General features: G+C 49.5%; 1 protein-coding gene across 3 annotated transcripts in view; it reads right to left on the bottom strand.

Annotated features, from left to right (window-relative positions):
• The window catches only part of RASGRP1 (RAS guanyl releasing protein 1), a gene marked incomplete at both ends in the record, with an annotated part of 61158 nt that overhangs the window by 7979 nt on the left and 41068 nt on the right, over window positions 1-12111 (bottom strand). For 2 of the 3 annotated variants that reach the window (XM_084239707.1, XM_084239708.1), the window contains 9 exons: window positions 509-653; window positions 1299-1408; window positions 2467-2547; window positions 2666-2941; window positions 3591-3707; window positions 4648-4821; window positions 7392-7545; window positions 9148-9279; window positions 10191-10253. In XM_084239707.1, the coding sequence (XP_084095833.1) occupies window positions 509-653; window positions 1299-1408; window positions 2467-2547; window positions 2666-2941; window positions 3591-3707; window positions 4648-4821; window positions 7392-7545; window positions 9148-9279; window positions 10191-10253 (1252 nt within the window). Of the gene's footprint in view, window positions 1-508; window positions 654-1298; window positions 1409-2095; window positions 2201-2466; window positions 2548-2665; window positions 2942-3590; window positions 3708-4647; window positions 4822-7391; window positions 7546-9147; window positions 9280-10190; window positions 10254-12111 lie in introns of all 3 variants that reach the window. The other variant, XM_084239706.1, reaches the window with a different exon arrangement.

Below are 12111 nucleotides of genomic sequence, written 5' to 3' on the forward strand. Positions count from 1 at the left end.
GGAAAGGTTTGTGCCCATCAGTCAAATGTTCAGGAAACTCATTAGGGTGCACTGGACCCGGGCCATCTCCAGACCCTTAGTGGATGAAGCACAAGCCAAGCAGGCTTCTGCGGATTCCAAACTAAGAACGCGTATGTGGAATCCCAGGCTCAGGGACTGGGTTTAGGAGGACACTCGGTGATGTGCGGGGCAGAAGAGGCGCTGCCCAGACTTGTCAAAGGGCAGTTCCCTTTAAAGGGGAGAGGCTGTCTCATTTCTAACATTTGAACAAGCCTACCCCATATGCACATTTCCCACCATCTACCACATGCCTCAGGTATCAGGAAAAATAAATTGGGACGAAATGGGAAGATGCGTGCAAGCGAGAACTGCAGTTGCAGACTGGGTGGCACTAGGTGGTCACTTAGGTAGGATGCAGCGACAGGGGCTGTGACGCCTGTGCCCGGCTTACTCATTTGAATTGCCTTGTGCCCCTCTTCAGCCCTAAAGCAGTGTGAGAGTAACTTACAAATCCAGCACAGTTGTCACAGAAAGTGGGTTTCAGGTAGGTGGTCTCTTGGAAGTTATGAGGAAAACCCAGGCCCAGCTTGGAGTAGATGGAGCTGGCCCGCATGAAGTAGGCCGTGATCTCATCTCTGCTGATGAGCCCTTCCCTGCCAGCAAACGAGAGACCAGGTGAATGGGGGCGGGTGAGGGGGTGGGAAGGAGCGTCTAGCCTTAGACTCACCTTGTCCCTGAAGGGTCGACAGGGCGCATCACCTGATCATTACCTCGAGTTCCCAGTAAGGATACAGAGCTAGCATTGCTCATTTCCACAGAATTGTTCTGCAGGTTTTTCTAACTTAACCGCTGTCTACCAGATTTGGGGGGAAAAAAAAAGACTGTACAGGGAGGAAGACTTTCTGCTACAGTTTCTCACTGTAGCAGTTTCTCACTGTCTCTCACTGGAGACAGTGCATGATATATAACTGGAACCCACCAAGGGTGCATCTGGTGTCACAGCAAACTGACAGAACTTACTGAACTGAGAAAAATATTGTTTCTTACAACCTGTAGGGATAGCCAGGGGAAGACTCACTTTTTCTTAGATATGTATAGTTGATTATTCATAAAAGGGCAATTTATGAAATCTGCAACTCTGAGGCACCAACGAAGGCATGCAATTTTTAATGGCCTGTCGTGGTCTACAGCCAGATGGCCCAACCCTCGAGTGCCTGAGAGCCAGCGGCCAGTGACATGCCCATAAGCTGCTTTACCAACAGGCTGACAAGCAAATATCTGTATACCCCAAACCTCACCTGTCTTTGTCCATCACACAGAAGGAAAAGGGGAAACTTGCAGCAATTTTTTCAAACTCTTCCTGAGAAATGTATCCATCCTGGTCATGATCATAGTTCTTGAAGACAGACTGTAAAAACAGGTTTTCCTGAGTGATTATGAGAGAGCAATAAGTCCCTTCAGGCAGTTGAAAAGGGGCTGGCGTGGCTGGATAAAAGCCTCTGTCTCATCAGCCTGAATGAGGCACGAGAACATACCAGAGATGGGGATGCCGCGGGTCACATCCGGGCCACTGGCCGTGCCTGGAGGGAGGCCAGAGGCTTCCGCCAGGAGCACCTCCCTTCAGCCCTGGGCTACCTTACTCCTGCCACTCTGCCCTTCTGTTCTCAGCCCAGACTGCACCACCTCCTGAGTGCAGTCGGAGGTGCGCCCTCCCCCAGCTTAATCCTCCAGGTTTCACTGTTCCATCACTTTCTGGCTGCGCTGGCATGCAGGCCAGATGTAGACGTCCATGAAAGTGCACCCCCTCTTCAGCGTGCACTGCACCGAGGTGAATCAGGCAGTTTCAGAAATGTTCAGTTTTAGATTCTCCTTATTACACTCGTTTACTCAAATGCTTTCCAACACTCCCTGCCCCCAAATCCGCTGACAGCCTTTAAACATAGGCTGTCCTGCCAGATCCTTAGGGGGCACTGCTCCCCCCCCCCCATGTGAGGCGAGGGTGCTCACACAGTGGAGCTGCTAGTAGTTCACCTGCGTGCTGCTACCACCCCTTGGGCCACGCCCGGCTCTTGTCGGCCGAACCCCAGGTACTTACATCCACCATCCTCTGCACGTGCTTGCTGATGGTCTTCGGGTCGGGCTTGGGGGAGACTCCAGAGGCCCAGTCCACGACGACGGGGGGCTTCGAAGGAGTCAGTGGCTGAAATGACCAGAGAAATGTGCACAATGAAGACCAAACACAGGTCTCTGGCTGCCCCCGCCCCCACCCTGGCGCACGACAGCACAGGGGCAGCAAGCCCACGAGGGGGCGGAAAGACTAGGTCACCACATGCCCCACATCACCACACAGAAGAAGACATTAAATCGTGTCGATTGTCTTTCTGAAGTTCGTGTGGTAAAGTGGAGCATCTCAGGCCTCTGTGTTGAATGAAAGGGCACAGAGAAAGGAAAGGAGGGTGGGCTCACGGGAGCACGGTGGTTCCTGGGTTCTCGGGCGTAGGAGAGTTCGTAGATCTCATCCTCGGTGTAGTAGAGATCCAGGGACAGCTGCGGGGAGGCGGAATGGTTGGTGCATCCTTCCTTCCCCTCTTCTTCCCTTCCCCTTCTTTTCTCCCCCCGCCCGGTCCCCCTGGTCCCCTCCCTCCCTACAAAAGGCCCTCCTCACCGTCAGCAGGTGCACTAAGTCCTTGTTGGCCTCCAGGGGTGGGGCCACCTCCTGCAGCTGCACCAGCTCATTGATGTGATTGTAAAGGGCGAGCAGCTTGTGCACATTCACCTTCCCGTCCTCCAAGTGGTCGGGCATGGCTTCATACAGGGCGATTAGGTCTTTAAGATGCACCCCCAGGATGGGGATCTTGAAATGGGTACACTCCCCATAGGCGCGGCGGTAGTTGTCATAGTTTCTACAGGAGGACAGCAGTTCAGTCATCTCACCCAGAACCTACAAGGCATAAACACACCCAGTCACAGGGCCCACCAGGCAGGCCGCACGGTTGGCAACACCCACGTTTCTCAGCCCCTGATGTGATGAGGCGAGGGGGTGATTCACCTGTAAGGTACAGATGATGACACCCCGCTTCAAAGTCCAGCCAGATCACAGCCTATTTAAAGGCATGTTACTTGTTTGATTTACACGCTATATGGGAAACCTTCGAAATGAGAGTCCCAGAGACGAAAACCTCTTTTCTAATAGAAGCACTTGAGCAAAAATGTGAAAGGTGCACGCGTATATCCAGTGAAGAGTACATGTCCTCCTTCACCCCTGCCCTGGTGTCTTACGTTGTCCAGGGCCACTGACCACCATGTGCAGCGACTGGAAGTGGCGTTACGAGTGTGGCTAGCACAGGGACAGTCATGTCCTGTGTGTTGAGCCTCCGCAGCCTGGGCGGCAGGGTCTCATTCTCTGTGCTGCGCTGGGGCCTTCATGTCAGTGATTCGCAAAAGGGGCCCATGTCTAGGAAGCAGGTGTCACAGACTGAACCCCAGAGCTGCACAGACTGAATACACTAGATCAGCACCCAGCAGAGGAGGGGAAGCTGAGGCAGAGAGCCCAGTGCTCAGGCTGCTCAGAGAGAGGAGCTGGTTCTCACCTTATTGATTTCATGAGGGACGTGCGAACTGGTCTCCTTGAGCCTGGAGATGGAGCTGTGACACAGCCCACCTATCACAGCCATCAGTGTGTTGAAGTTCTGCAGCTGGTGGAGTTTCTGAGACATGAGACACAGGAAACAACAGTCACTCCTGGCCAGTTACCTGAGAACTCAGAACCTGCCTCTCTCTCTGCTTGTCAAAGACTAAGAAGCAGGTCTTGCAATTTTCAGCCCATTTTTCCCTTTAGACCCAAATCCACCAAGGTGCCACACCTCTACTGCGGCTGAGCTGTGGACCGCCCTGTGCATAAACGGTGTCAAAGAAACACTCCAAAGTGTGTGTAAGAGATTTCTGGACCCACGCTTAGATGTTCACATTATGATCTCTGCTTTTAATCTGTCTTTAGTAAGTATCAGCAGGTGGTCTGTATACCATGCTCGAGAAACACGAATCTAGACCAGAAAAAATATATATCATGTTTATGTCCTTTGCTTATGTCCAGACTTATTTCTGAGATCAAGGACTTTGTCTTATTCTGTGCAATGTCGGGAGCTACACAGGAGAGTAACTGGGATAGAGGAGCTTGAATCTGGGAAACTGCAAACATGCATTCCTAGTACCTAGCTTCCCCTTATCAAAAGCTTAATCCCTGCCCCCCCCCAAACATTTAACCCTACACAGTCAGCACAGCATGGATCAAACTTGTCAAAGCTCAGGGTGGTCATTCTCAGGAACATTTGGAATTATCCCTTCCCTTGCCATACGGGCCAGATCTGGGTAAACAATATAGACCTGGAGGCATTTTGTGAAAAATGTGAAAGATCTAATCAGATCGAGAACCATGTCCTGATTCCTGACCTGGACTTTGTGGCCTCGCCATCCCGCCCTTCTAAGGCAAACAGAGCAGTCATCCTGTCTGCATCTGGGAAGAGTTAAAGGCCCACAGATGCCGCTGCAGGTCAAGGGGACAGCAGCTCCAGTGGCCCAAGGCGGCTTGCGGAAATAGGGAATCATTTACCTGCTGGCCCCGGCCCAAAGTCTTAACCGTCCACTCACCTGCGCCACCTGGATGAACTTGATGAAGACTTCGGCTCGGAGCTGTGGGGTGGGGCGGCTGAGGACCATTAGCTGCACCCACTGGGAGATGCCGTTGCACAGGGCAATGGACCGTTCCATCATGGGGTTCTCCTTCACGCAGCTATTCACGAGGTAATTCTGATAATCTGAGAACTGGGGAGGAAAAAAACCAAACACATCAGGACTGCCACTCCGGAACTCCGAGAGCCCAGGGCCACATCACATCTGCTCTGAGGATGGCTACAAACAGCTCCTGCACATCCACCCCTGGGTGACGAGAATGGTAGGAAGGAAATGGACCCACAGCTGGTTCCCCTACAGCAGAAGCCATCAGGTGTAACAATGTGCATACCTGTCAGCCTTTACATTGAACTGGATACTAACCGTCCCTTCCAACTCCTAGAGAGGGCAAAGGAGGAGGCCAGTTTTTTTGTAGTTTCAGCTCTTGCTGAAGTAACGGGGAGAAAAAAGGATCCGCCCATAAAATTAATCTCTCCCCTAATTGGTTTCTTAACTTCAAATGGAATGAGACATCCACCCCACCCAGGATGTGGCCTTGTTAGGAAGATCAAGCATGATGATGTGTGAAAGCAGTTTCATGTTTCCAAACATTCCATAAACACGAGGTAGTGCTCATAGCATCATTATTAGTCTCATGCTAAAGTTAACCAGGGCCTCTCTGGTGGCGCAGGAGGTTGAGCGACACGCTGTGAAGCTGTCCACATCCTTTGCAGGGCGGGTTCGATCCCCACCAGCCTCGGAGCAACCCACATGGCGCGGCAGACCTCTCCTGTCACACCTGCTGCTCCTCTCAGCAGTGTATTTCAGTCAGTCTGCCTGTTCTGTTCCCTGCTCTGACTCTGGTGAATCCTCTCACCCTCCCGCGCATCTGGCCTGTACCCCGGCTCTTGTATAAATAAATAAATCTTAAAAAAAAAAATAATGTCAACCAGTGTGGCTGTCCTTGCACACTTAGCAAAGGCCAACTGAGCAGGGCATATGAAATTGGGCAGTTTCCTGAGGGAACAGCACTAATGACAGTTGACAGTGAAACAGCGTATGTGAAAATGGCAAAGTCCCCGAATACCTAGCAGGATCGAACTGCTGCGTCCCTGCCAACAACAATCCTGGTCCAACAGTATAAACCAGAGTGGGGAGGGGTCCACTCTGCTCCTATGCAAATTGTGGTGCTACTCCCCAAGTCTCCGCTTCCAAACGCCCCCTTGGAAGTCAGGTGTGACCATGTGCAAGTGACGTGATTTGTGAGGTAAGTGAATGATGTGCCCTCTTGCCTTCCCACTGCTACAGAGACACTGGGAATGTGTCAAGACGAAACCTGGCATCTAGTTGAACCAGTGGGGCCCACGAGAGACCTTTGCTTTATTAAGTGTCTGATATTGAAGGGGAGTCTGGAGGGTTGTTGCAGACCCTTGTTCTGTCTCACTAGTAAGTATATTAACTGAGGAATGGTATTAGCTTTAATAAAATTAATGCAAGTCCATGCCCCGGTTACTGTGCTGTGATTGCTGATGGGCAGACAAATAAGACTTGACCAAAATAAGAGTTGACCAAAAGTGTCATAAATGGCACTTTTCTGTGTCCTTGTGATGGGAAGGCATTGCCAAATGCCATCTCTCCAGGGAGAGCTTCCCGATGGGGTCCTGTGGTTCTGTCTGAGGGGTACCACAACGGAACTGACGGTGCCAACACATTTATGCTTGAACTGCTTTCCGAATGGAAGCCCCGGGTGAGAGGAGGTGTTTCTGGCTGACTGGCTAAAAAGCTGTGTGAAAACGGGGGATGTCAACATCCCGGGAGAAAGGACGGTATAACCCCTGAAGGAGGTCTGCAGTTCCGACACATACAACCAGCTTAGATTCAATTGAATGTGGACTGACCAAGGGGCACGAGACCTGAGGCCACGCTCTGACTGCAGAGCTGGGTGGCCTTGTTTAAGACACTCTTTGGGGACTCCATTTGCTCTTCAGCAAACACAAGTCATTCTAAGAAATGGACACAGCAACTAGGTGGTCTCTCTTCTTAAAGCAAAGCTGAAGACCATCTTTGGGGTTAGGGCTACAGATAAGCCTGTTATGTGTCAAGAAAGCACACTGGCCAGCAAGAATCTGTTGGCGCTGGCATGCTGACAAGTTCTCCTTGACAGTGTTCTTGGTATCATATAAGGCGTTGTACGGCGGAAGGTGTGGGTCAGCACAGTTCATCTCCAAGTGGTTAGCAACATTTGGAAGGTTTGGGTATAATCTGAGCTAGATCAGTGTCATCCACTTTGCTTCCCAGAGCCATTCGAGGCCTATCCTAGAATGAACTCAAACTCCATGTGGGGTGTGGGAAGAACCATTTTTTTTTTTTTTTTCATTCTGGAAACCTAATGACTGAACAGTGGTGAAAGGGTATCTGTGCATGCGTGTGTTGACTGTGCATGCTCATGCTGTGTGTACGCTCAGGTAATCATGTGTGCTGGGTCAGCTGTGCCCACAGTATGGTCACTCGAGCGCATGTGGGGTGCGGCGTGGAGTTGGGGATGGGAAGCACAGCAGGAGCAATAAAGAATGCAGAGATTTTCTAGAGCGCAAGATGTCTGAGGGGAAAGCCTGCCAACACAGAGGCTGTCTCTACGGTCAGGAGGTACACAGGCTGCTGAATTCCTCTGCTTATTTTCAGAAATATCCCCCAAAGTTTCTCTCCTGCCCCTGGGTACATACTGATATCCTCCGGAAAGACTTGAACTCAAGGTAGGTGAGGTGTTCAGATAGCTCTTCTGGTTCCAGATGATCAAAGAGCAGAGACACTTTGCGTTTCTTGCTGGTGTTTGATTTTATCCTTTGAGTAAGTTTCCTGGACCAGTCTCGGGAATTGCTTTTATGGGTAAAGTAAAAGGAAGAAATGGAGAAAATGAATATATCAAAACTGCTTTTTAATTCAAGTAAATTCAGTAATATTTCCTACAAGCACCATTAGTTGACTTTCCTCGGCCAAAACAATGCATTAATAGTTTCCTCAATTGATTTTTTTCTACAGTGACAAGTAGGAAATCTTGTTTTTCAATGAATCTTTTGACCATGTCTTTGGAACTGGTGAAGGGGGTTTGCTTAAGGCCTGGGAGGACAGAGACTCAGGCACCAGTCACAGCTTCCTTGCCTTTGGTCCTGGCGCCTCTGCCTGGCCTCTGGCGTGACTTCCCTCCCCATGCTTCCGGATGTCCCTTCCTTGTCATGGAAGTGACAGGCACTCTCTCTCTGGTTGGAAATGTCAAGATCATGGACAGTTTTCACCCAGAAAAAACACAGAGACCCACAGAGAGCTGTCAGACTGCAAAGTACCATGGACAGGAGTAAGAGGTCACTCTGGGTAGACCTGAGGCATCCTCCTCAAAGGTCTCCAGGCATTGGAATGACCAAGGAAGCCTTGTTGAGCCCAGAGTGCCACCCCCACCAATCTGCGTGCTTCTTAATCAGTTTCAATTGCCTTCACCGAGGTAGTGAAGGGGAGCAGTCGTTCTGACAGGTAGAATATTGCCGATCTGTGTTTCTCAAAGCGGTCTTCCTGAAATCTTTGTCTTGACAAAGGAGTCTACAGCAAATGGTCTGTGCTTTGGGAAATCCCACATTTAGTCAGGACTATGACATGTGATTGTGGAATCATCTCTACATACCCATGGCCTAGCACACTAAGGGGGCTCAGTGTCCTGCTTCTGCTCTGCCTCTAACTGGGCGATTAGTCATCTGGGTGACCCCGGACGACTCACACCCTTGCTGAGCCTCAGTTTCCCAGGGTGTTGGATGAAGTGGTCTCTAGAATATGGTCCAGTTCTCAAATCTATCTCCTAGGGATTCGTACAATTCCAAAATAAAGTGGCCACGTTGTGAAAACCTTAACATAAAATGTGTTCACTCTTGTCTCCCAAATTAGAAAGACACTCATTTTTCCAGAGGGGCCAATCTCAAGTAAGAAATCCAGGGAATACTTTGAAATATTTGAGACCCCCTTCCAACTCAGAAGTCTAGGTGTCTTCCATCAACACACACACACACACACACACACACACACACACACACTCTTTGCAAGCATCTATATAACATACATGTTATGCACAATGTATTTTTCAACAGTCCCTTCCCCATTTACAAAGTAGGGGACATTAGCCGCTAAAGAAGCACGGATTTAGTCACTACACTTTCAGTTTCTCACGATCTGGATAAATTTTAGTCAATATCTTGCTACCTGATTTCTTTTTGACTGGGACTCTTTTTGTCCTGCTCTTGGATAGTAGTCACCTACAGCTTTATCACCAGGGGGCTCCTCTGCTTTCCTGGTAAATACCAAGCTTTTCACTTTGGGGAGACAGCGTGAACCTGCTCAGCTGAGGGCTCCTTAGAGACAGAAGCCTAGCAGAGCCTGAGGGACTGTGTCACAGGAGGGAGGAGGTTTCCAAAGCCCAGTCAAAACCTCGTCACTTACATTTGAGTTGTGTCAATCAGGCGGCAGTGCAGCTCCTCACCATTCATTCTCACCAGCTCCTGAAACTCCTCCATAGTGTTTGTCAAGCTAGCATCCATTTTAAACATGATCCAGAATTCTGTTATCCAATACCTGCAAGGTGGGTGTTAAAAAGTACAACCCAAAGCTGAAGCCAAGGACTCACACCTTGATGGGTTCTTCCTGTGAAGAGGACTCAGACTGCTGGGTTTGTCTTTCTACTTACTTAGGAATATGAAAACGCATTCCTTGTACAAAGAGAATGAGGAGCTGGGCGGAGGAGAGGGTGGCATGGGGAAGAAAACCACCTGATAATAATCCTCTGTCCTCCCTCTACTAAAGGCTTTGGTGGGAAAGGAAATGGCAATTCAGAGGCCATGACACAGATGTAGGCATCATTGCATGTATCAAAGATAATCACGAGAGACACAACTACAGACACATCACATGTCCACAGATGGGACAAGGTATGTGACGGATTCTGCTTCATTATGTCTTAGAATGATGCATGGTCATTAAAAATAAATTTTACAAAAAAAGCCTTTAATGACTGGAGGAGATTTACATCATGTGAATTTACAACTTTATATGTGTGTTGATATCAATTATGTTTTAAAAAAAAAGCTGCCTAGAAAAAGAGAAAGTAAATATACCAAAGCTGGGAGTTGGATGAGTGATGATTACTATAGCAATGGAATTTTTTTCTTTTCCATATTTTCAACGTGCTCTAGAATGAGCTACCAATAAAAACAAAGAGCTCCTTCCTTATCTCTCTATCTCTCCCGTAGGTCATTTGATGCCGCCATGCTACAAGCTTGAAGAAAGTATTAAACTCAAGCTCCCATCACTAGAAAAAAAGGAATCATGTGGTGCCGAGGAATTTCCAGTCCTAAGTAAGCACTGAGCTCCCCAGGCTGCCCAGAGGCGTTCCAGACAGGGAGGGTCATGAGGGAGCTAGAGGGCCCTGCTTCGGTCTTGGAGCCCACCCTCCTCCAGCAAGCCCCCGAAGCAGGCACAAACGTTACCTTACAAAGTAGCAGATCTTCAGGCACAGCCCCGGGGAGTTCTTCGCCAGGGCTTCCTTATAGGTAGGCCGAGGTTAAGGAAAGGGAACTGCTGTCACGGAGACAGACCTGCTTCTCATCTTTAGCGGGGTTTGCTAAAGCTTCCCCTCCCCACCCAGTGCCAAAATATACTTTAATGAACATATTTTTTATCTCCTCGCAGTAGGATAAAAACCCACGTCATGTGAGCAGCTGATTATCACGTCCCAGGGTGATGATGGTCCTTCCGCTCCCACCCACGCGAGGGGATTAGGGAAAGGGGCTGTAGCATCCCCTTTGCAGAAACAGCACTAGGACGTCAACATGGAGAGGCCCCAGCACAGGGACCCGTGAGATCTGCAGACCGGGACAAATGACCTCAGCCTGCACCCGAGAAACCAGGAGTTCAACTGAGACAATACTGAGCAGCGACTTAGAAGGGGGATGTGTGAGTGCTCAGAAATACCACCAGCAGAATTAAGAACAATCATATGAAAAGAGAAGAAAGAAAATATGCCAGGGGATGTCAGTGGGCTGACGGGATGGCAGGGCACACAAAACCGTGTCAATGACCCAAAATACAAGCAGAGAGCTGGCGAAGGCTCTGTCTGGATCACTCAGAAGAGCCCGTGAGGACGGGGCCATCAAGCACATGAAGGCACAGCACTGGAAAACCAGGAACAGGAAACTCCCTGGCTTGTTTACCCCAACAATTCTGTTCCTTCCAGGTCAGAAAACAAGGAAATTGGCTTCCCGGTGGCGCAGCAGTTGAGCACTGGGTTGCGAGGCTGCCCGCAGCCTCTGCAGCGCAGGTTCAATCCCTGGCTGCTCCCCGGCCACCGGAGGAGGGTCCCACATGGCGCGCAGACCTCTCCTGCCGCCCGCTGCTCCCCTCAGCAGTGTGCTTCGGTCCTTCTGCCTGCTCTGCTCCCCGCTCTGGCTCTGGTGAATTCTCTCACCCTCCCGCGCTTCTGACTGTGCCCAGTGCATGTATAAATAAATAAATAAATCTTTAAAAAAAAAAAAAAGAAAGAAAAGAAAAGCAAACAAGGAAATTAAGCATGAAGGGAAAAAAAAAGTTTTGACTTCAAAAGTTTAACCTGAGTTCCAATAACAGGGACTCTTGGAATTCCGACTGTCCTCTAAGAATCACTTCCCCAGCTGCTGACCTAAACAGAGTCCAAGTTTCTTGCCTCAAAGTCCTGCTGGAAATAGAGATATAATCCCCATGTTTCACACACGGAGGTAATGCACCATTCATGGTATCTCACCACATGAGCACTGAGCTACATTCTAGAGAAATCTAGCCTTGATTCCTGCATGAGAGGGGCACAGTCTAATGGGGGAGATGAGGTGAAAATCAGTAAGTGCTAACACTGACCTATATTCTTACAGGAACCTGTAATGAGTTCTCCGGCGCCCTTACAACCTGCTATGTTACAAGTCAACCGAGTAAGTATGTGCAAAGATTCTGCTGTTTGCTTGACGCGGTCATCAGTGTGGGGTGTCCAGATGTTACCCTGACACTTACTTATAGGCTGAGGTGCAGACAGAGCAATTCATTTAGCTAAGAGAATAAACTCTCTTTCTGTTGTCACAGGTGAAACGCTTTTCAAGGCAGATTACATCCAAGCCAGAGATGTGAGAACCACTCTGACTTCAGCAATACGAAATTGAAGTCGTAGCCATGACACAGGCTGTCCACCACTGATACAAGACGTATTTTTAAAGGGGTGGGGTGGACTGAAAGAGTCAGCAAAAGCTTTGCAGGAGGAGGAAAAGGCATTCCAGGCACTGGAATTGGGAGGGGCCCAGCATGTCTTGCGTGTTGAGAAGTTCGTGTGGTGGGATTGTGGGGGCCTCCGAGATTCGGGATGAAGCGGGAGGGCACAGACGGTGGAGG

This window comes from Talpa europaea, assembly GCF_964194135.1.
Source record: "Talpa europaea genome assembly, chromosome: 8".
NCBI lineage: Eukaryota > Metazoa > Chordata > Mammalia > Eulipotyphla > Talpidae > Talpa > Talpa europaea.